The sequence below is a fragment of the Hemiscyllium ocellatum genome, chromosome 25, assembly GCF_020745735.1.
Source record: "Hemiscyllium ocellatum isolate sHemOce1 chromosome 25, sHemOce1.pat.X.cur, whole genome shotgun sequence".
Lineage (NCBI taxonomy): Eukaryota > Metazoa > Chordata > Chondrichthyes > Orectolobiformes > Hemiscylliidae > Hemiscyllium > Hemiscyllium ocellatum.
In genome coordinates, this window is record NC_083425.1 from 11,709,948 (window position 1) to 11,735,158 (window position 25,211).

The 25,211-nt window shown below is 42.4% G+C and overlaps 1 protein-coding gene across 4 annotated transcripts in view; it reads left to right on the top strand.

Moving 5' to 3' along the window:
* st6galnac (ST6 (alpha-N-acetyl-neuraminyl-2,3-beta-galactosyl-1,3)-N-acetylgalactosaminide alpha-2,6-sialyltransferase) overlaps nucleotides 1–25,211 on the top strand; it is a 120,869-nt gene that overhangs the window by 87,922 nt on the left and 7,736 nt on the right. For all 4 annotated transcript variants that reach the window (XM_060844800.1, XM_060844803.1, XM_060844802.1 and 1 more), the window contains 6 exons: nucleotides 2,595–2,763; nucleotides 11,415–11,589; nucleotides 12,428–12,566; nucleotides 16,388–16,491; nucleotides 18,597–18,680; nucleotides 25,063–25,162. In XM_060844800.1, coding sequence (XP_060700783.1) covers nucleotides 2,595–2,763; nucleotides 11,415–11,589; nucleotides 12,428–12,566; nucleotides 16,388–16,491; nucleotides 18,597–18,680; nucleotides 25,063–25,162 — 771 coding nt within the window. The remainder of the gene's footprint in view (nucleotides 1–2,594; nucleotides 2,764–11,414; nucleotides 11,590–12,427; nucleotides 12,567–16,387; nucleotides 16,492–18,596; nucleotides 18,681–25,062; nucleotides 25,163–25,211) is intronic.

Sequence of the window (25,211 nt, forward strand, 5' to 3'; positions counted from 1 at the left end):
ACCGGAGCACCCGGAGGAAACCCACGCAGACACGGGGTGAACGTGCAAACTCCACACAGTCAGTCGCCTGAGGCGGGAATTGAACCCAGGTCTCTGGCACTGTGAGGCAGCAGTGCTAACCACTGTGCCACTGGGCCGTCCACAGGATTCTCCTGCTCCTTGGATGCTGTCTGACCTGCTGTGCTTTTCCAGCACTACACTCTTGATTCTAATGTACAGCATCTGCAGCCAATCAATTTGAACCAGCTACTTAGAAATAAAAACCTATTGCATTTAAATCAATGGTTTCGACAACGTAAGATTGGTCCTATGTAAGAAATATTGTGTATATGGAATGGACTGCCAGAGGAAATGGCTATCCCACTCATTTGGGAATGAGTGGGATAGCCTCCTCTGAAAGATGGCTACTCTAACTATGCAGCAGTGCCCTTGTGTGTCAGCCAACACTTCTGTAAACATCAATGAGTTAGTTAGTCACCAGAGAGTCTGTATTTAGAGATGTTGACTTGAGGGATAAAATTGTACCAGGTTGTTTGGAAAATTTGTTGCTGATCTCCTTGTGGCAAGTAATTTTTATTTTGTAGCCACCCGAGGAGTAAGTTGGGAAATTGTTTTAACACCTCACCTGAAAGAAGGTGCGTCAAAAGAGTGCAGATCTTACACGGTCTGCATCTCGCATCAAAACCTTGCATCATGTAGCACCTCTTCAGATCCCGCATTGTCTGATCATCATAGAAAGAAGATGTATGAAAGTAGAAGTTAGAGTTACTTTTCAAGATTATCAAATTTGAACCCTTCATCTCCCAAGTGTTATATTTTGTCTTTCAAAATGGAATGCAATTTGATGCATTAAATTGTCATTGCATTTCAGAAGACTTTATCTTAATTTTGAGTATTAATTACATATATGCAATACCATTTTCAATATAAAACTATTTTGGGTTCTTAAGTCTGGATTTCAAAATGATTGTAAAATCATGTTGGAAATACACATTGCATAATTATTGTGTACCACAATCTCTCTCTGATCCCTGAAAGATTGTTCGCTTGTTTCCTTGCATATGCCAACTGCTTTTTAGCTAACCAGGGGTGGTCCTGCTCGATCTCCCTCCCTCTCTCTCTCTCTCCCTCTCTCCCTCTCTCCCTCTCTCCCTCTCTCCCTCTCTCTCTCTCTTCCCCCCCCCCCCCCCCCCCAAATCCTGAACTGCCTTCACCGTCAAATCCCAGCCACCTGACCACTGGACGAAGAATGCCTCTTCCGCCTTGAGACCCTCCAACATTGACCTCAGCAGTTCCACAATCTCCTCTTCCCACCCCCACCTCCTCCTAGACCCAACCCTCCAACTCGGCACCGCCCTCTTGAACTGTCCCACCTGTCCATCTTCCTTCCCACCCTATCCGTTCCACCCTCCGCTCTGATCTATCACCATTCTTTCCCCACCTTCCCCCCGCCCCCCACATCCACTTAATGCAGTCCCACCCCACACCATCCAAAATGGCTTATACCCGAAATGTCAACTCTCCTGCTCCTTGGATACTGCCTGAGCTGCTGTGCTTTTCCAGCACTACATTTTCTGACTCTGTTCAGCTCTGCAGACTGTCATCACTTGTACCTGAACCCACAGGATGTTCCCTGTTATCATTGCTGACCTCCATTCTCGCCTGCTTCTCACCTACTTAACTCTCCTCCAATTTTCCACATCTGGTTTTATTCGGAGAGAGGAGTTGCAGATGGCAGGAGGGAAAAGAGCACCTTTAAACCTCACAAACAAAGGAAAACTGAATCGTGTGGACATCAATGTTCCAATGAACACAATCAATTAAATAACTTTTAACACTGAACAGTTTTATTTCATAAGGATTTGCAGTTGAGTTATCCCATCTCTCATGCTGTGAATTAGTTGAGCTGTAGTCACTCTGCTTCAGAAGTGAGCATACAGCCATGAGTTGCCAAGTCTGTGTAAAGTGTGTTCCTGATGATGATTTTAGTGTGCGAATGTGCATCAGTTAATTTTTAAAGAAACGTTTGGTGACTTTTATACTGGTTATCTCCTGCCAATTTAAAAATTTAGTGCCTTGAAAGTAAAATCTTTTGTTAAAGTGTTGTTTTAAGAGAGCAGTGATGATATTGTTGAATTCTTCTAATTCTGTCTGAGAGTAAAAATGCCTCATGCATTAACACAAATGCAGGTGATAATATGACTAAATAGCTCAGTAAAGGGGTCAATGAGAATTTTAAAAGAGCCTCTGAAAACCAAAAGATAGCCCATGAAAAGCAAATCTTAGTCCCTGAAAGTCTCAGAGCTTTTGGCGGGTGGAAGGGTGAGAATTATTTTGACCAAACGAGCTGCCAGAGGAAGTGGTTGAGACTGGTACAATTACCTTTTAAATGGTATGTATGAATGGGAAGGGTTTGGAGGGATATGGACCAAATGCCGGCAAATGGGACCAGGTCAGGTTGGGATGTTTGGTTGGATGAGTTGGACTGAAGGGTCACTTTCTGTGTTATATGACTCTGCAGGAACAGATGTTCTGTATTGAAGTATGAAATTCCTTGCTTTATCTTTATTATTGAATTGTCTTCCCATTCCTAGGAATGCCCTGAAAACTTGAGAGCACGAATTGCAAAAATACCTGAGTTTAAAGATGTCTTTTTGGGGACCGTACCTCTCCTGCAGTGGAATAAACATGCTACTGAGCAGGAGTATCGGAGACTGAGTAGATATAATGGAGCTCATGGTTGGGAAGTAATCAGCTATGAAGGTAAATATTATCTTTGTGTGATTTAAATAATTATTGAATATGCAACCATAAAATTGCCAATAAATTAATGGAACAGTAGTCCTGTCACCCACCGCTTGGTATACATTTTTCTGTTCACTCACTACCCCTATGAATGATAGTTTTGAGTTTGGGTCTAAGGACGCCCAAGAAAGGCAGTCAACTATTTGTAAGTGTTTTTAAGGTAGTTTTATTAAGGAGCAGCAGTTTTAATCTGATACATGCGACAATTAAACAACTCATTGGAGGTGGAGCTTCCACAAATGTCTCTATCCGGAATAATAATAACTTCAGCGCGATTGTAAGTCTGAAGCATTTGCACCATCTAGATGTGTTCAGTCGATGATCCATTTTCACCTCCTCCAGGAGGCCCTTTGCGTCACCTAAAGCCAGTCTTCGGCCAATTTGATTAATTCAGCCAATTCTTGACATTGTAAGGAAGGCACTGTATATTGCAAAGGCTACGGGCCCTGCCAATATACCGGTAATAGTACTGAACACTTATGCTCCTCAGTTTGCTAGCTAAACTATTCCAATACACTTATGACACTGGTATTTACCTGGCAATGTGGAGAACTTCTACGTATAACCTGTGCGCACAAAGGAGGACCAATTTAACCTAACCAATTACTGCTTCATCCATCTGCTCTGAATCATCAGTAAAGATATGGAAGGCGTTGTCAACAGTGCTATCAAGCAGCACTTTGTTCAGTAATAACTTGCTCTTGGACACTCCAGTTGGTGTCCTCTCTTGTCCCTCAGCTCATTACTGTCTTGGTTTGAAACAGGGACAAGTGAGCCAAGTTCTTGAGGTAAGGTGAGAATAACTACTCTTAATATCAAAGCCTCAGTTGACACACTGATAACCCTGCAGGGTTTTCCTTTGGTAGACATTTTTAATCAACCTGGTCACACATATTATGACACATCTCTGGAGCAGGTGGCCCTTATACCTGGGCCTTCTGGCCCAGAGGTAGGGCCACTACCACTGCACCACCAGACCCCTTATTCCTTAAGTTTGTGTCCTCGGCCTAACCATCTTAAGCAGCTTAATCAATTACCTACTCCCCATCAAGAAGTCCAAAGTGAGGATGTGCAAGCAGTAAGGAATGTCCAGCACCATTTGTGACTCCTTCCTTTTTTCCTCCAGTTATCAGGGACCACCTTCCACTGTCACAGGCGCTACATGTTTCCTGTCTATTTAGCTAATTTGATTTTAACAAATTCAGGGCACTTGGGTGTCATTGGCTGGGCCAGCATTTGTTGCCCTTGAGAAAGTGATGGTAAGCTGCTTCCTTGAACTGCTGCAGTCCATGTGGTGTAGGACTCCCATGATACTGTGAGAGCGTTCCAGGATATCAACCCAGCAACTGAACAACAAAGCGCATGGGGCTGCAGCTCCCTTGGAAACTCTCAGCTGATGAATGTGTATTTCATTCCTAGCAGCTGGTAGCTTTCCTTCTGTCCCAGCATGGTTTAAAACCTTCTGTCCAATGAGTTTTGGACGGTTATTCAAGATGACTAGCTGTCTCCCTGTCCACCCTCCAGCTTGCACCTTTTTTTTCGAACCACGTGCACAGAGAATTGATGCACAAGGTAACTCAAACTCATGGAGAGGCCTTAACACTAGGAATACAATATTTATCTCTATCTTCTCTTGGTCCCTGGCTGTTTAGAATTGGTCACGTCCTTGGCCAGCAAGAAATTCAATGCCATAGTATTAGTTCTATCCTACACAGGATGTTAGTGAAGTCTCCTCTGGATTACTGTGTGCAGTTCTAGTTGCCTTGCTCTAGGAAGGATACTGTTAAATTGAAATGGGTTCAGAGAAGACTTACCAGGATTTTACTGGGACTGATAGGTTTGAGTTTTAGGGAGAGGTTAGATAGGCTGGGGCTTTCTTTCACTGGAGCGTAGGAGGTTGAGAAGTGATCTTGCAGAGCTTTATAAAATCACGCGAGGTACAAAGGTGAATGGCAAGCATCTTTTTCTGAGGGTGGGGGAGTCTATCTACCTTTCAGGTGAGAGGAGGAGGATTTTAAGATGACACGAGGGGCAACTTTTTGACAGTTCTTAGTGTCTGGAGTCAACTGCCAGACGAAATATTGGATGCAGGTACAGTCAACATTTAACAGACATTTAGATAAGAACATGAATAAGGAAGGTATGGAGAGATGTGGGTCAAATGCAGGGAAGTGGGACTACTTCAGTTTGGGAACATGGTCAGCATGGACTAGTTGGATTAAAGGGTCTGTTTCCATGCTGTATGACTCTAAGTCGGGGTTTTGGCATTTGCTTTGTTCTTGCAGCTCCTCCCAAGATCATGAAATGTGTTCTATTAATGCAAGGTCTTCCTACCTCAGTCATAGTTCATATTGTCTGCTGTTTCCCAGGACATCCATGTGTTAAGAATGGTTTTGTCAAATCTCTTTCTTTCAAGTCTCTTTCTGACAGAAGTGTTACTGAACAAAGAGACCTTGGAGTGCAGGCTCATAGCTCCTTGAAAGTGGAGTCGCAGGTAGATAGGATAGTGAAGAAGACGTTTGATATGCTTTCCTTTATTGGTCAGAGTATTGAGTATAGGAATTGGAGGGGGGTGGGGGGGGGAGTCATGTTGCCACTTTGGAATATTGCGTGCAATTCTGGTCTCCTTCCTATCGGAAGGATTTTGTGAAACTTGAAAGGGTTCAGAAAAGATTTACAAGGATGCTGCCAGGGTTGGAGGATTTGACCTTTAGGGAGAGGCTGAACAGGCTGGGGCTGTTTTCCCTGGAGTGTCGGAGGCTGAGGGGTGACCTCAGAGGTTTATAAAATCATGAGGGGCATGGATTGGGTGAATAGACAAAGTCTTTTCCCTGGGGTGGGGGAGTCCAGAACTAGAGAGCATAAAGTGAAAGGGGAAAGATATAAAAGAGACCTAAGGAGCAACTTTTTCACACAGAAGATGGTACGTGTATGGAATGAGCTGCCAGAGGAAGTGGTGGAGGCTGGTACAATTACAGCATTTAAAAGGCATCTGGATGGGTACATGAATAGGAAGGGTTTAGAGGGATATGGGCCAATTGCTGACAGGTGGGACTAGATTGGGTTGCGATATCTGGTCGGCATGGACAAGTTGGATCAAAGGATCTGTTTCCATGCTGTACGTCTCTATGACTCTATAACATATTGCAAAATGTGAAAATCAGTCCCTATATGATCCAAATCTTGCCCTAATTAGGCCTCATAACTAATTTGCATTCAAAAAGCCTGAGGGTGAGACCATGTGTACATAAAGGATTGCCCATATTACTCAAGGACTTAAATAAACAAGGAAATATTATGAACACACAGTCTGCCAGTAACATTGCAGCCTGAGGCTGTTATGTTATTCAGGTGGATATCCTCAATAGGTATGGGTTACTACCGGATTAAACTACAGTACCTTGGGCATATACCTGAGGCCGTTACCTGTCAAGTTTACCAGTGGTCCCTATTGACTGTATGGTCCTGATAGCTACAAACTCGGCTGGGTTTATCGCAGGTCTCTAGGTCCCTTCAGTTTATCCTTTCACCTAGGAGTGAGAGGGATTCACTTTAAGTCAATCCTAATGCCTTCTCAGCTAAGTTCTAGACTTAACATACCAACACAATGGTAAACATATCTTATCAAATAAAGGTTCGGCGAATACGAAGTGTGTGGTGTAAAATATAATAGAAATTTATCAATATAATAAGTTGAATACTCACAATCAGATGTTTTCAGTTAATCACAATCGTTACAGCCTTTTTGAATGTTCTTAAAAGATACCTAGGATAAAAGCAGAGCTTAATACCTGAGTGTCCCAAATGGGATCTTCATAGACTAGCGTGTATCAGCTAGTTGGTTCAGATTGTATCTTCTTCAGGCTGGAATGCAGTTGCTCAACCGAGAATCTTTTAGGCAGGCGTATTTCAGCAAGCTCTTAGCCGTCCGTATGTTTCATCCGATCGGTCCGTATTTTGCACAAATGTGTCTTTTCTGCAAGCCTGGTGGTTCAGAGGATGGTTGGGTGACTCATTGTCTGTGTTTCAAGACAAGAGTGAGTTCTGTCTGTTTTAGCTCTGCTTTATATCCCTTACAGTCTAAGTTAAGCAATTACATCATTTGTTTAAAGAACTGGAATCTCAAACTGTGCCTCGGTCAGCATTGTTTAAAGGTCGCGTTAAACACTTAATTAGCTGAGAAAACAATAAGTAGCTGATAAGTAGCTGGTAGAGAGCAGTTGCCACATAGTCATAGTTATACTTAATTGTTGCTAGGCTAAAATACAATAAAGAGTTAATAGTATCATTGTTGCTACAATCTAATATAATCAGGTAAAATTCCACAGAAGAATTGAGTCTTTTCATGAAGAAGTAGACAGATCCCATGACACTTAACGAGTTAATAGCATCATTGCTGTTAAGCTTAATCTTATACAATATAATATAATCAAGTAAAATTCCACAGAGGAATCGAGTCTTTTCATGAAGAAGTAGACGGATCCCATGACACTTAACGAGTTAATAGCATCATTGTTGTTAAGCTTAATCTTATACAATATAATATAATCAGGTAAAATTCCACAGAGGAATCGAGTCTTTTCATGAAGAAGTAATGGATCCCGTGACAAGGCTTAGAAAAGTACACTTTCATCTAAGAATGAATCATTTAAATTTAACTACTTAATAGCTGACAAATAGGATCAAAGAGAATCCCAAGGCATCCTATATATTAAAAACAAGAGGATAAGTAGGAGGAGGCAATGGCCTAGTGATTTCATCACTTGGCTGTTAATCCAGAGACAATGGTGACATTCAGAGGACCCGGTCTGAATCCTGCCACTGCAGATGGTGTAATTTGAACTCCGTAAAATCTGGAAGTAAGAGTCTAATTATAACTGTGAATCCATTGCCAAATGTTGGAAAAACCTATCTGGGTCACTAATGCTCTTCAGGGAAGGAAAGCACCATCCTTATCTGGCCTGGCCTGGCCTGCGTGTGACTCCAGACCCACAGCAATGTGGTTGACTCTTAACTGCCCTCTGGGTAATTAGGGGTGGGCAATAAATGCTGGCTTAGCTAGTGACACCTTCTCCCATGAATGAATTTAATAAAGAAACTAGGGAGGGGGTAGGACCACTCGAGGATGAAGGAGGGAACTTGTGCTTGGAAGCAGAGGGTGTGGGAGAGATCCTAAATGCGTACTTTGAGTCAGTGTTCACCCAGGGGAAGGATATGGAGGATGGTGAGATTAGTGTGGAGCATGCTAATATGCTCGGGCATTTTGTGATCTAGAAAGAAGTGGTGTTCTGTCTCTTCGGAGAAAATGAGGGCTGGAGATCAGAGTCAATAATGTGCTGGAAAGGCACAGCTGGTCAGGCAGCATCCGAGAAACCGGAGAATCAATGTTTTGGGCATAAGCCCTTCATCAGGAATGACGCTTGTGGGCCAAGGTGGCAGAGAGATAAATGGGAGGAGGGTGGGGCTGGGGGGAAGAAGATAGCTAAGCATGTGATAGACAGATGAAGGTGATAAGTTGGAGAAGAGGGTGGGATGGATAGGTGGGAAGGAAGATGGACAGGTAGGACAGTTGAAGAATGTTCAGGTGGAGAAATCCCAAGGGCCTGATGGGGTCTACCCCAGTTTGTTGTGAGTGTCAAGAGAGGAGATTGCGGGGCTTTGACCAAGATCTTTCTAACCTCACTAGCCGCTGGAGCAGTCCCAGAGGACTGGCGAGTAGCCATTGTTCCCTGTTCAAGAAGGGAAATAAGTATAATCCAGGAAACTATGGACCAATGCATCTCACATCAGTGGTTGGGAAGCTTTTGGAGAGAATCCTTAAGTATCAGATTTATGCACATTTGGAAAAGCATGACCTAATTAGGGGCAGTCAGTTTGGCTTTGTTCAGGGCAGGTCATGTCTTACTAACTTGATTGCCTCAAAAGGTTCAATGATGAAGGTGATCGATGGGAGTAGAGCAGTGGATGCTGTTGACATGGATTTTAGTAAGGCTTTCAACAATGTTCCTCAACGTAAGCTCATCAAGAAGATGAAGACGTTCTCCCCGTGTCTGCGTGGGTTTCCTCTGGGTGCTCTGGTTTCCTCCCACAGTCCAAAGATGTGCGGATCGGGTGAATTGACCATGCTAAGTTGCCCGTAGTGTTAGGTGTAGGGGTATGTGTGGGTTGCGCTTCGGTGGGTTGGTGTGGACTTGTTGGGCCGAAGGGCCTGTTTCCACACTGTAAGTAATCTAATCTAATCAAAGATTGTTGCATGGGATCCACAGTGACTTGGCCATGTGGATTCAGAATTGGCTTGCACGCAGAAGACGGGGGGTAGTGGTGGAAGGGTGTTTTTCAGGCTGGAGGTCCGTGACTAGTGGTGTTCCACAAGGATCAATACTGCGACCTCTGCTGTTTGTGATAAATGTCTCGGATGAAGATGTAGATGGGTGGGTTAGTAAGTTTGCAGATGATCGGTGGAGTTGAGGATTATGTAGAAGGTTGTGAAAGCATACAGTGGGATACAGATCAATTGCAGGTTTGGGCAGAGCAATAGTAGATGGAGTTTAATCCGGGTAAGTGTGTCGTAATTTGATATAAATGATTTGGATGTGAGCATAAAATGTATAGTTAGTACTTTGCAGATGACACTAAAATTGGAGGTGTAGTGGATAGCGAAGAAGGTTACCTCAGATTACAACAGGATCTTGATCAGATGGGCCATTGGGCTAAGGAGTGGCAGGTGGAGTTTAATTTAGATAAATGTGAGGTGCTGCATTTTGGGAAAGCAAATTTTAGCAGGACTTTTATATACTTAATGGTAAGATCCTAAGGAGGGTTACTGAACGAAGAGAACTTGGAATGCAGGTTCATAGCTCCTTGAAAATAGAGTTGCAAATAGATAGGATAGTGAAGAAGGTGTTTGGTATGCTTTCCTTTATTGGACAGAATGAGTACAGGAGTTGGGAGGTCATGTTGTGGCTGTACAGGACATTAGTTAGACCACTGTTGGAATATTGTGTGCAATTCTGGTCTCCTTCCTATCGGAAGGATGTTGTGAAACTTGAAAGGGTTCAGAAAAGATTTACAAGGATGTTGCCAGAGTTGCAGGATTTGAGCTATAGGGAGTGGCTGAACAGGCTGGGGCTGTTTTCTCTGGAGTATCAGAGGCTGAGGGGTGACCTTTTATAGAGATTCATAAAGTCATAAGGGGCATGGTGGGATGGGGGGAGTTCAGAACTAGAGGGCATAGATTTAGGGTGAGTGGGAAAGATATAAGAGACCTAAGGGGCAATGTTTTCATGCAGAGGGTAGTGAGTGTGTGGAATGAGCTGCCAGAGGAAGTGGTGGAGGCTGGTACAATTACAGCATTGACAAGGCATCTGGATGGGTATATGAATAGGAAGGGTTTGGAGGGATATGGGCCAGGTGCTGGCAGGTGGGACTAGATTGGGTTGGGATATCTGGTCAGCATGGACGAGTTGGACAGAAGGGTCTGTTTCCGTGCTGTACGTTTCTATGACTCTGTGAGGTGCTGCACTTTGGGAAATCAAATGTTAAGAAAAAAATATACAGTTCATGGCAGGACCCTGAACAACATTGATGTACAGAGGAATTTTGTGGTTCAAGTCCACAGCTCCCTGAAAGTGGCCACGGAAGTAGGTAGGGTGGCAACAAAGGCATATGGAATGCTAGCCTTTATTGGTTGGGCATTGAGGACGTTGTGTTGCAGATTTATAAGATTTTGGTTAGACCACACTTAAGAGTATAGTGTTCAATTCTGGTCCCCACATTACAGGAAGGTTATGGAGGGCTCAGAAGAGGTTTAGCCAGATGCTACCTGGATTAGCGGCTATCAAGGAGAGGCTAGAAAAACTTGGGTTGTCTTCTCTGGAGTGGCAGAGGATGAGGGGAGACTTGATAGAAGTCTATAAAGTTATGAAATTCATAGATAGGGTTGACAGTCAAATCTTTTTCCCAGAGTTGAAATGTCTGATACTAGATATTTAAGGTGAGAGTGGGAAAGTTCAAAGGAGATGTGAGGGACAAGTTTTTTTTTTACAGAGTGGTAGGAGTCTGGAATGTACTGCCAGGGGTGGTGGTGGATGCAGATATGATAAGGGTGTTTAGGGAGCTTTTAAATAAGCACATGAATGTGCAAGGAATGGAGGGATATGGACCAAGGAAGATCAAAGGGATTTGTTTTATTTGGTGTCCTGTTCGGCACAACATTATGGGCTGAAGGGCCTATTCCTGTGCTGTACTGTTCTGTGTTCTATGTAATTCTTAGTTACTTAGCATCATAGAGACATGCAGCATGGAAAGAGACCCTTCGGTCCAACTCATCCATGCTGACCAAATTTAATCTGGTCCTATTTGGCCCTTATCCATTTCTGGGCAAATGGTGGAGATTGTAGGCTGAAGAAGCCAGTCTGTATGTCTTTGTATTGTCACTATGCTTGATGTAATCTAGGAGAACCTGTCTTGGTAAAATGCACATTTTTGTTTAGTTTGCAAATTCAATATTTTTAAAAGTTAGATATCATTCTCTTAATTTAAAAACCATTGTTACTGTGAAATTGCACAGCAAACTGTATTAGTAAAATAATCTCAATCCTATGTTGCAGATCTGAAAGATGCCTTAAGCTATCTTAACACTTCTGCAAACGCTTTTATGTTTGATGACTGGGAGAAAAGACCAAATAAATCTTCCTGCATTCGTTGTGCAGTGATCGGAAATGGTGGAATTCTGAATGGCTCTCGGAAGGGAGAGGAAATTGATCAACATGACTATGTATTCCGGTATGTTCATATTTGTATCTCAATATGGGATTGTGACAAATGAGCCTGGAATACCTGTGAAACTGGCATCTGTTAGCCTAGGACACCGATCTAAGCCAGGTCCAAAAAATTGTCTTTTTGTTGCTGAATTGAAGAATTTTAAGTTAAATGAGTCTGAGCGTGGAATCCAGTTCTGTTTCCAATACTATTTCAGTTCTACAGGGTTCTATTGTAGTGTCCATACTTCTGAGCCAGGAGGCCTAAGTTCAAGTTCCACCTGCTCTAGTGGTGTGTAATAACATCTTTGAATAGGTTGATTAGAAAATGCCAACCAATTGAGTAACTTGGCAACCTCCTAAGGACTTTTAGCACATGGCATTTTTATTGTGTTGTTGGAAATTTGAGTGTTGTTTACAACCTTCAGATTTAGGTGCTGCTTCTACTGACACACACCCGGTTTTAATTTCTTTGAAATCAGTATTTCTGTTAGAACGTAGTTTGTATTTTGGTGACAGCGATTTGTTTGAATATTTGGCCCCGCAAACAGAGCTTGCCATTTTGTTCAGTGTCTTTGTTTATAACCCCATTCCAATTTGGCAATCCTTGGAATTAAAATTCATCCAAGTCCTGTCAATATGTAATGTGCATATTAATTTTATGAAACCTACAAAATTTGCTACCCAATTTGAAGGGTGAAAGGAAGATTGAAAAAAGCAGTCATTAAGAGAGGGTTTGTTTTGTTTTAAACAGCTGTAGGTTCTAAAAGGTAAAGAAGGCTGGGAGAAACATGAGAGAGTTAAAAGGTTTTATTTTCTGTCTGTCTGACTATTTGTTTGTTTCTGCTGTTTTTCTGATCTAGAGCAAATGGTGCCATTATTAAAGGATTTGAGAAAGATGTAGGGACCAGAACATCATTTTACACGTTTTCCACAAATACAATGAAAAATTCTCTATATGCGTATCGCCGTGTGGGATATATTGGTCTGCCACAGTCTGAGGTAAAGTGTTTTTTTCCAGGTCAGCTGCCTGAGGCCAAACTGCACAGTTTACAAACCTTGGTGTCACCTTTGACTCTCAGCTGAGCTTCTGACCACTCATCCACTTCGGCTGCCTATTTTTACTTCAAATGAAGCTGATTCCACTCTCAGCTCAGCTGCTGCTCCGTGTTTTAGTTACCTCTGGACTTGACAATTGCACTCCTTGATGACCTCTCATTTCTCCGTGCTCTTGAAGGTATTCAAATCTTTGTTGCTTCCTGCCAAAGTCCTAGTCACCCTCTGCCCACGTGCAAGCTAGCTTACAGTGGCTAGACAAAGTCCGGAGTTTTAAGATTCTCATCACTAGTTTCACATTCTCCTCCTCTAGTTCAGGTAATCTCTGACCTTTGGCAGTTTGGTCATCCCTCAGTGTCAGCTGTGATCAGCTACTCAATGTTCTGGAACACAGCCACCGTCTAACCCTGAGTCCCCATATCTAGTGCTTTGTGTAACAGCAAGAGAAGCAACGCATCCACTTTGGTCACAAGAACTTACTCCTATGGGACTATTTTATGAGTTGGACATTGTAACAAGTAATGTTCAGACCGTCATTACAGCTCACTCATATTGGTATATGACATGAATCTGGGTAGCTGCTGGAAGTCTAAAGACCAAAGTTGCATTCAGATTGTTCAATCATTCAATCTTTGCCTTTGATAATATATCAGTGAAGATTTGAAGGCACTGGCTTTATTATTCATCTGGTTGGCTTTGGAAAGAGACTTGATAAAACTACTAGATTACTTAGAGTGGAAACAGACCCTTCGGCCCAACAAGTCTACACCGACCCTCCAAAGAGCAATCCAGCCAGACCTATTCCCCTACATCTAACACTACGGGCAATTTCCCATGGTCAATTCACCTGACCTGCACATTTTTGGACTGTGGGAGGAAACCGGAGCACCCGGAGGAAACCCACGCAGACTCTGGGAAAATGTGCAAACTCCACACATGAGGTGGGAATTGAACCCGGGTCTCTGGTGCTGTGAGGCAGTGGTGCTAACCACTGTGTCACCATGCTAACCAAGTTCTTATCATGCCCTGCAAATGTCATGCCAATATGAACTTCATTGAATGAGGTAGAAAGAACCTGCACCGATAGAACAAATGTCCTGATTGTGGTATGCCCCAGAGAGCTCCAGAGTCAATGAAGTGATTTTTTTTTGTTGTAGTTTAGTCGTAGTTGTAATATAGGATGCAAGTTTGTGCACAGCTGGTTTGGATGGTTTGAGCTCCATGGAGATGCTGAATAGGCTGCGGCTATTTTCCCTGGAGCATCAAAAGGGTGACCTTCTAGAGATTTATAAAATTGAGAAGCATAGATAGGGTGAATAGCCAAGATCTTTTCTCAAGAGTGGGGGGTTCCAAAACTAGAGGGCATAGGTTTAAAATGAGGGGGAAAGATTTAAAAGGAACCTAAGGGGCAACTTATTAACGCAGAGAGTGGTGCATGTTTGAAACAAAGTTAAAAGTCACACAACATCAGGTTATGGTCCAACAGGTTTAATTAGAAGCACACTAGCTTTCGGAGCGACGTTCCTTTATCAGGTGATTGTCAGTGTGCTTCATCAGTGTGTTTCCAATTAAACCTGTTGGATTATAACCTGGTGTTGTGTGATTTTTAATTTTGTACACCCCAGTCCAACACCGGCATCTCCAAATCATGCTTGAAACAAGTTGCCTGGGATGGTGGTGGAGGCTGGTACAATTTTACTTTTAAAAGGCATCTGGATGGGTATTTCGATAGAAAGGACTTAGAAGGATATGGGCCAAATGCTGGCAAATGGGATAGGATTAATTTAGAAAAGAAGTCAGCGTGGACAAATTGGACCAAAGGATCTGTTTCTGTGTGGTACATCTCTATGACACGAAATTCCCACAAAATGGAAATGTGAACTTCCAGACGATCTGTTTTGGTGAAGGCTAGTTGAAAATGAATTGGCCAGGGCACCGGCAAACTCCCATCTCCAGTTCAGAATTGTACCAGAGGATGTGTTGCATCTATCTGCAAGAGAAGATTCACTAGGATGTTGTCTGGGATGAAAACTCGAATGAGAAGAGATTGGATAGGCTGGGTTTAGTATTCCTGGGAGCAGAGGAGGCTGAAAGGGTTTTGAAGTACACAAAACTGAGAGGTGTCGACAGGGTGAACTATGGGAACCTTTTTCCCCATAGCAGACATATCTGAGACCAGCGGGCACAAGTATAAGGTTTGGAGTAAATGGTTTAGAGATTGGAGAGAAAATGTTTTTCACCCAGACGGTGGTAGATATGTGGAACATGCTGCCTGAAAAGGTGGTAGAGACTGGCGTACTCTCAACATTAAAATGCTCATTCTGATGCTTCTTAAAATGCCAAGGCATAGTGGGCAGTGGACCAAGTGCAAGTAAATGGGATTGATGTAGTTTAGTCTTTGTTGGCTGCCATCGAATGGTGGGCCAAAGGGCCTGTTTCTTTGCTGTACGACTCAACGGCAGTAAAAACAAAAATGGCCTTTGGTTTAATTGTTCATCTGAAAGGCAGCATCCCCAGCAATACAGCCGTTTTTCTCTCTGTATGATATTGAAATGTTGTGTTAAGATTTTATCCTCTCATTCTGAAGTGGAACTTGAATCCAAATTTTCTGATTAGAATCAAGCATGTGACACGCTGAGGGATGGCTGACACCACAGTATAGTCAGTCCATAGACAGAATAAAGGACATGATGAAAAATTTGAGGGAATGAGCTGTAAATTGGGTGAAAGTAGGAAATTTCCATCCTTCTTTTGTATGAACTAGTAATATATCCAGAGTCTTTTGGAGTAAAATGAACTAGTAATAACTGGATTGGTGGGGATAAACAACACTCTGACCTGGATTTTTTTGTTATTCATTCCTGGGATGAAGGCTGGGCAACATTTGAGGCCCATCCTCCGATCCCAGAGCGTAATCAAGAGTCAATCACATTGCTATGGGTCTGGAATCACATGTAGGCCAGACAGGGTAAGGAAGGCAGTTTCCTTCCCTAAAGGATGTTAGTGAACCAGATGGGCTTTTTCAACAGTCAACAATGGATTCATGGTTATCACGTAATTCAGATTTTCTCCTTTTTTAATCAAATTCAAATTGCATCATCTCCTGTGGTGGGTTTCCCCCCCGGGGTCCCAAGAACATTATCTGAGTCTCTGGATTGACAGTCCAGCAGTAATACCGCTAGGCCATCACCATCTCCTCCCTCCTCCCCCCAACCCATATTATAATAATATACGGATATAATATAACTTTTTTAGTGACTGAGACTGAGGAAAAGATGGGGATCCAAATGGAGTTTGAATATTTTCTTTTTTGGAAGATTAAAGCTTACAATTAGAATAGATGGCACTGGTGTTATCAGAATGCTCAGAAGGAAGGAGATTTAAAACATCTACATTAGTTCTGTAATAATTATAATATACTGCATGATCATATTGGGGAAAATGGAAGTTAGTTGGGTCGGCAAAACAGTTTGTTCTTGACGCTAATTTGAAAAGTGATTAATTATTCCTTGATCCCTGTCTTAACATGGGAAAGGAAAGATTTAAAAAATACTTTATATGGTTATGTTTTATAATTCAGGCAAATAAACCATTCTTGTTACATCTGATTAGAATTTGATTATGATTTGTATACTTGGCAGCAATATTTACCTCATGTGCATGAGGAATGCCGCGATTAGTCTGTACAATTTCATAGTCGTTTGTAATTGAGCCATTGCTTCTATTCTCCATGTAATTTCTCTTTATTTACTTCTCTTTGTTTGAAGGAGACAAGATACGTGTTTCTTCCAGACCACAACCGAGATTACTACTTAGTAAAAGCTGCCATACTGAATGCACCCATAGAGAAGGGAAGTGACAAATCCCAAAAGTAGGTTGTTGTGGTTTATGTTCAGTTATGATGTTGTTGCATCACTCTCTGAGTCAGTCAGTCACTATGATTAGATTAGATTAGACTTACAGTGTGGAAACAGGCCCTTCGGCCCAACAAGTCCACACCGACCCGCCGAAGCGAAACCCACCCATACCCCTACATTTACCCCTTACCTAACACTACGGGCAATTTAGCATGGCCAATTCTCCTGACCCGCACATCTTTGGACTGTGGGAGGAAACCGGAGCACCCGGAGGAAACCCACGCAGACACGGGGAGAACGTGCAAACTCCACACAGTCAGTCACCTGAGTCGGGAATTGAACCCAGGTCTCAGGTGCTGTGAGGCAGCAGTGCTAACCACTGTGCCACCGTGCTGCCCATTAGTAGAGACATACTGCATGTAAACAGACCCTTTGGTCCAACGAATCCATGCTGACCATAATCCCAAACTAAACTAGTCCCACCTACCTGCACTTAGCCTATATCCCTCCAAACATTTATTAATAATGTACTTGCCAAACATCTTTTAACTGTTCCCACGTCCATCAGTTCCTCTGCAAGTTCATTCCACACATAAACCACGCTTTTTAAAAAAAAATTACACCTCCTGTCTTTTTTTCCTCCTCTCACCATTTTAGAAAAAAAGTGCCCACTAGTCTTGAAATCCCTCACCCTAGGGATTTCATTCACATGCCATTCACCTTATCCATGCCCTTCATGATTTTATAAACCTCTATAAGGTCACCTCTCCACATCCTGCGATTAACTGAAAAACGTCCCAGCCTATTCAGCCTCCCTTATAACTCAAGCCCTTCATTCCCAGCAACATCCTGATAAATCCTTTCTGAACCCTCTCCAGCTTAATAATATCCTTTCTATAACAGGGAGATCAGAACTGTACACAGTATTGCAGAAGAGACTTAACAATGTCCTGTACAACTTCAAAATGACATCTCAACTCCTATACTCAAGGTCTGAGCAATGAAGGCAAGTGTGCTAAATGCTGCCTTAACACCCAATCTATGTGATGCAAACTTCAAAGAATTACATATCTGAACCCCTAGGTCTGTCTGTTCTATAATATTATCCAAAGCCCTACTTTTAATTGAATCAAGTCTTGCCTTTATTTGGTTTACCAAAATGCAGTACCTTGCGTTTATCCAAATTAAACTCCATCGGCCAGTCTTCAGCTGAGAGGAATGATTGCTTCACTAGCTGCGAGTGTACACACTGTGCAAAATGAAGTGACTTGTCTCTTGCTGGATATATTCAGCATTTCACTTTCTCCTTCTGTTCAAGGTGGGGCCACATTGCACTGAGTGTGGATTTACCTTAAGTACAGTGTAATCCCTGTGCAAACAACCTTTTAAAATAGTTACTGCAATAACAGTTATGACCAATTATTTCCCTCCAAGCACCTTATTTTGCTTAAAAGGGCCCTTCTGGTGCAGTGGTAGTGTCCCTGCGTCTGGAACAGAAGGCTCGGATTCTGGTTGATGTAGAGGGGTGTCTGAACTGTTTGAATCTGGTTTCCAGCATCTGCAGTCATTGTTTCTACCTGTTTGATTGAAAATGCCCAGCTTTTTCTGCTCCACCTCGTTATATTTTCTGCAATGGAGATTAATGTGTGAATGTGCAAATCTGTCCTGAGGGCAGTGCATTTTGAATCAGATTCATTCTAGGAATTCAGTACAGAGCTGCACTGCCTCTCATTGTCCAATTGGAATGACATCACAATTGTGTGTCCAATTGGCCATCTGGAGAAGAAAGATGAGTAGGAAAGCCAACCTTGGACTTTTGTTGCTGATTTTGTTTTGTGTTTGGTGGTACAAATGTGTAGGAATGTTTCCCATCCTTTCACAGTTGAGCAGCCCGTTACATTCAATGTGTCCAGCCACACTTGAGGAAGAACTATTTAGTAAGTTACTGATAACCATCTCTGTGAAGCCGGAGTTGACTATTTTCAGGAGCAGTGGATGAGAATTGCATGGCTATTGGAAACATTGGGGAATTAAAAACTGAATGCATCTGTTGCTCTGGAAGGAGTTCTGAAGGGAATGACTATGTAATATTTTGGCTTTCTGTTTCTTTATGCCTTAGGCCACCGACGTATTTTGGAGAAAATGGTCGACCTGAAAAGTTCAAGATGTATCACCCTGACTTTATTCGATATGTTCGAAATAGGTAAAAAGGAGATTTGATTTGATTTCTCACAATGAGTGAGAAATGCTTAAGAATGTATTGACAATTGGATTTGTAAAGTTGCCATTGTCCCAGAGGAGAAAGTGAGGCAGATGCTGGAGATCAGAGTCAGAGTGTGGTGCTGGGAAAGCACGGCTGGTCAGGCGGCATCCGACCGAGCTTATGCTTGAAACGTTGATTCTCCTGCTCCTCGGATGCTGCCTGACCGGCTGTGCTTTTCCCAGCACCGCTCTCTTCGACATTGTCCCAGAGGACCACTCGACTGCTGTCTCTCATTAGCGAGTGACTGATTAGTGTGTAACCTGAGGGTCCCCACTGATCAGGTGGGGGTGGGTAACCTCAGCTGGAGCAGGTTGTTAGCCTCACTCTATCACGAACCAACCGCCCAGCCAACGGAGCTAAAAGGGCTAAGGATAACCAAAATTGCCTTAAGGGTCAGATGTTGTGTTCAACATGTGCCATCTTTATTAGACAGAGCATTGTTGGAGAATTCCTACTCTTGTGAATGGTCATAGTACAGTGTTTGAGCGGTGATTGGATTTGGTGCTGGTGGAAGGGCATCACTGTGTCATCAAAATGGACCCAGTGGCAGGAGATATGACTCTGACGTTGGTGGGTCAGGAGCAGATGATGGCAAAGGACAATTTCCCAGTGGCAAAAGGTGGAGGCTGAAGAGTGGCAACTTCAACATTGGTTGGGTCCGGTGTAGATGGCAATGGAGAAGGGATGGTGACGCAGGCATCATTGATGAGCTGGCTCAGGACTGACTACATAGAATCTTAGAGATGTCCAGCATGGAAACACACCCTTTGGTCTAACTCATTCATGTCAACCAGATATCCTAAATTAATCTTGTCGCGTTATATCCCTCCTATACCCTTCCTATTCATGTACCCATCTAGAGGATGCTTAAATGCTGTAATTGTACCAGCCTTTATCACCTCCTCTGGCAGCTCATTCCCCACACACACCACCCTCTGTGTGAAAAAGATGCTTCCTAGATCCCTTTTAAATCTTTCCCATTTCACCTTGAACCTATACTCTTTAGTTTTGGACTCCCCAAGCTCAGGGAATTGACCGTGTCTATTTACCCTATCCCTGCCCCTCATGATTTTACAAATTTCTATAAGGTCACCCCTGAGCCTCCACTCCAGGGTAAACAGCCCCAGCCTGTTCAGCCTCTCCCTACAGCTCAAACCCTCCAACCCAATCAACATCCTTGTAAATCTTTTCTGAGCCATTTCAAATTTCACAACATTGTTCTTGTATCAGAGAGGCCAGAATTGCAAGCAGTATTCTAATAATGGCCGAACCAATGTCCTATACAGCAGCAACATGATCTCCCAACTCCTGTACTCAATGTACTGACCAATAAAGGCAAGCATTTCAAATGTCGTCTTCACTATCCTATCTACCTGTGATTCCACCTTCCAGAAACTATGAACCCGTAACCCAAGGTCTCTTTGTTCAGCAACTCTCCCCAGGATCTTACCATGAAGTATGTAAGTACTGCCCTGACTTACCTTTTCAAAATGCAGCACTTCATGTTTATCGAGTCTATCTATTTTCTTTATCATTAAACTATCCAAAATGGCACTGGATTATGGCGACAATGGGAAAGCTTTTGACTGTATTTTACTGTTCTCACAGTCAAAGGTTCTCACAGTAAAATACATGCGACAATAAAATCATTGATTCATTCATATGAAAAATTCACTACAGCAGCTGCCTTCCCTTTGTTGAGATCTTTCCAGCCATTCCCTGACCTCCATTTTCAAATAATCACATTCAGTCACTCTCCATTTCTTACGACCTCCAATATCATCTCCTTTGTTAAACGACCATTAGGCTCGGAGAATCTTTGCTTGAGTTTTACCAGCTTGCAGTTATTGCCAAGTATACAATGACCTGCATTTGTGGGGTTTAAAAGGTTTATACTTGATTAGGTTTTGATGAATTTATGTCTTAAGAATTTGAATTGGCACTTGTTACAAACATTGAGATGGATCAAAGGAAGATCTTCTGCACATGTGAATGAGTTAAACTTTCTGATGAGTACCTTCTTGCAATCAATTTGGTTAAAAGACCATTGCATTCCCAACTCTTCTATGCCAATTCACTGACTCTCGATTTTCATTGAGTTGCTGTAGCCTTGACACAGGGGGAGCTAAAGCAACACAACAGCAATGTTAATTTCTGAGTTAGGACTGCTGCAAATTTGAAGGTAAACAGTCAGAACTGTTTAATTATGCTGATTTTAAAAAATCAAATTCAAGTCTTATCACTTTTATGATTTCTGTTTAAAATACAGAATAATTATCCAATATTAGAAAACAAATTGCCTTTACTTTTCACTGAAAGTTAGGTTTGACTTATAATTAACAAACCATAACTGCAATAAAAATTAATCACTGTGATTCATTCTCAATGACACTGTCAAAAATACTCGCTACTTTCCTGCATTGCTGACTGCACTGCAGTCTGTGGAGGTGAGATATCAATGTGTTGAGCATAAAATCTTACATCTGAGTGGGTCGAGTCCTTACATCTGAGCCAGAAGGTTGTGGGTTCAAATCTCAGTCCGAACTTTGTGTGTAATTGTGGCTGCTGCATTGATGTGGTAGCTCGCCTGGAGATGCTAGCTTTGAGGTGATGCTACATTGAGCCTTTGTCTGTTGTCTCAGGTGCACATAAAATACCCCATTACACAATACTGAAGCAGATTGGATAGAATTCTATCCAGAGTCTTGTTTAATAGTCACCCTTCAATCAAGACCACAGAAACAGATTGATTGTTTGTCCATTATCACATTGCTGTATTTGAGAGCTTGCGTTTTGCAAATTGGGGACTGAATTTGCTGCATTGTAGCAGCGCCTACTCCATACCAAATATTTTTGGGAAGTATTGAGGATTATAAAAGTGCGAATCTGTTCTTCTGTTTTAATCTTAATTATTTCATACTCTGAGCTGGCAGCAGTTGAGGAGAAAGAAGTTAATTTACAGTTTCTCCCTCCACAGGTGCTGCCAGGTCAGGTGAGTTTTTCAAGCATTTTCTATCTTCGTTATTTCTTTTCTGGAAGGGTCAACACTAGGGTTGTGTTATTCACAAGCAACATACATGATTGAGGCACATTATTTGAGAAAGGATGTACTGGCAGTGGAGAAGGTGCAGAGGAGGTTCACTACGCTGATTCCAGAGTTGATAAGGTTGCCTTGTAAGGAGAGTAGACTGAGACTGTTCTCATTGGAGTTTAAACAATGAAGGGGAATCTTATAGAAACATATAAAATGATGAAAGGAATGGATAAGATAGAAGCAGGGAGGTTGTTTCCACTGGCTGGTCAAACTAGAACTAGGGGACATAGCGTTAAAAATAAGGGGGAGCAGATTTAAGACTGAGTTGAGGAGGAACTTCACCTAAAAGGTTGTGAATCTGAGAATTCCCTTACCAGTGAAGCAGTTGAGATTACCTCTTTAAAGACCAAGAGATTTTTGAACAATAAAGCGATTAAGGGTTATGGTGAGCAGGCGGGTAAGTGGAGCTAAGTCCATGAAAAGATCAGCCATGATCTTATTGAATGGCAGAGCAGGCTTGACAGGCCAGATGGCCTAGATTAGACTTAGTGTGGAAACAGGCCCTTCGGCCCAACAAGTCCACACCGACCCGCCGAAGCGCAACCCACCCATACCCCTACATTTACCCCTTACCTAATACTACGGGCAATTTAGCTTGGCCAATTCACCTGACCCGCACATCTTTGGACCGTGGGAGGAAACCGGAGCACCCGGAGGAAACCCACGCAGACACGGGGAGAACGTGCAAACTCCACACAGTCAGTCGCCTGAGTCGGGAATTGAACCCGGGTCTACAGGCGCTGTGAGGCAGCAGTGCTAACCACTGTGCCACCGTGCCTACTCCTGCTCCTGTTTCTCATGTTCTTATGCTCTTATTACTTCGTTTCTTTGTTTAATCACCTCACAGTTTAGTTTCCTCCTACCCCCACCCCCCAACGTTGCTTTGTAATCATGAACATGAAAGATGCAGTCAGCTTGTATGAGGACATAACTTGATGTGTAATGTGGAAATTAGATAATTCACTGTGGTCATAAGAGGAAAGCCAGATTGTAAATATTGATGCTTTGAAACACACTGTTCAGGGACATTTTGGTTGTGTTCACTTATTCAACACAAAGTTAACACTGTACTTACTTGATATTGGGATTGCTTACAGTAATATATTTGAGGTACCAAGTTCCAGTGTCTGGATTTAAAAAGCATATCCTGAATTCATCGCTGGATTTGTTAGTGATTATTTTGTTTCTAGATTTGAACTTGCACTGCCCCCTTCCATACATCTACCTTATCAAACGCTTTTCAAAATTCGAGTGTTATTGAATGGAGTGGGTCTGTGTCCTCTCAAACTCAGCTATATGAAGTAATCTGATGGAGTGGAGCAGTGTTCTGAAAGCTAGTATTTCCAAATAAACCTGTTGGACCAGAACCTGGTGTTGTGTGATTTTTCAACTTAATCTCATGGAAGCTTACAATTGTAGTTGAGGGTTCGACAGTGTGAGTATTGAGATGCTGTCATTCCTTTCTGGGTGTCTTTTTAAAAATATTTAAATCACCATTGTGATGTGGGTGTCAATGGCAAGGCCAGCATTTGTTGTTCTTCTTTGGTTTCCTTGAACTGAAAGGCTTGCTGGACCATTTCATAGGTCAGTTAAGAGTCAACCACATTGCTGTGGGTCTGGAATTCTGTGTATGCCAGATCAAGTAAGGATGAAGGTCTGCTTCGCTAAAGGACATGAGTGAACCAGATAGAGTTTTACAACAATTGACAGTGATTACGTGGTCACCGTTAGGCTGGTTTATTTATTTTCATTAAATTCAAATTTCACCATCTGCCCTGGTGAGGCATAGTTCTACATTACTCATCTAATAATATCACCACTACACCACCCACAGCTTCCTGTTTAGAATTATGTGTCACAGAATCCGAATAAGGAACTGGGGTGTAGGCCTAGGGTGAGGGGAAGAGGTTGAGAATCTATTGCATTCTCAGTCTTCAGAGAGATGTAATTGTTCACGTGTTGAGCATGTTCAGAACTGGGATTGATAGATTTTGAACAGTGAGCCATTCCTGGTGTATCTTGTAGACAGGACAGTGACAAAGGTATTTGATACACTTGCTTTTCTTGATGACTCTGTTGAATATAGGAGTTGGGAGGTTATGTTGTGGGTGTACATGACACTGATTAGGCCACGTTTGGAACACTGGTCTCCCTGCTCTAGGAAAGATGTTCTGAAATTTGAAAGGGTTCAGAAAAGATCTACAAGGATGTTGCTAGGGTTAGAGGGTTTGAGCTTTAGGGAGAGGTTGAATAGGATGGGGCTGTTTTCCATGGAGCATCAGAGGCTGAGGGGTGACCTTATAGAGATTTATAAAATCATGAGGGACCATGGAAATGGTGAATAGCCAAGGTCTTTTCCCCAGGGTTGTGGAGTCTAAAACTAGAGGGTTTCAGCTGAGAGGGGAAAGATTTAAAAGGAACCTAAGGGGCAATTTTTTCACACAGAGGGTGGTACGTATATGGAATGAGCTGCCAGAAGAAGTGGTGTGGCTGGTACAATTACGACATTTCAAAAGGCATCTGGATGGGTATAGAAGACTTTATAGAGGGATATGGGCCAAATGTTGGCAAATGGGACTAGATCAGTTTCGAATATCTGGTTGGCATGGACAAGTCAGACTGAAGGGTCTGTTTCTGTGCTGTATGACTGTGACTTTCTCAGTGAACTGACGTAGATCAGCTGTGAGCTGTTTGAATGGCAGAACAGACTGGAGGGGATTTGATGAGTCTTGCTTCACTTTTTAATTTAAGTAACTTAATTTGGTGAATTACTCAACCTTCTATTTTCTGGAGAAGAGTCTCAGCTTGTTCATTTTGGTTTTTCATGATAGCTAAAACTTCCGATCTGGCGTCATCCCTGTGGATTGTTAGAGGTACTGTTCTCTAGTGCCTCTGTTCTCTAATGTACAGATTGCATTATTTAACTCCATTAAACCACTGAATGATAGAACTGTAAATTGTTGTAGACTACATATGGTGCTGAGTCATAAAGTATTATCTTCATAACAGTTTGCCACAAACAGTATTCTCTGTTAATGCAGCCATTATATTCTGTCTTTAAATTATAGCTAAAATAAGCTTTATGATATTAAACCTACTTCTCTACAGTAAGAAAAATAAGTATTCTGGGTCTCATTCCAAACCTTACCAAATATTGCTTCAATTTGCAAGATTCAAAGTTTTCTTAAAGGGTTGGGTCATTCTTTTAATGTAATGTTATCTCTATAGGTTTTTGTGGGCGCATATATTGAAGACTTCACACCGTAATATTTACCGTCCCTCCACTGGTGCGACCATGCTCCTTGCTGCTATCCATTCCTGTGATGAGGTGAGAGGTGTCTCTTCTTGTATTTCAACTGTCACCTGCCCTTGCATTT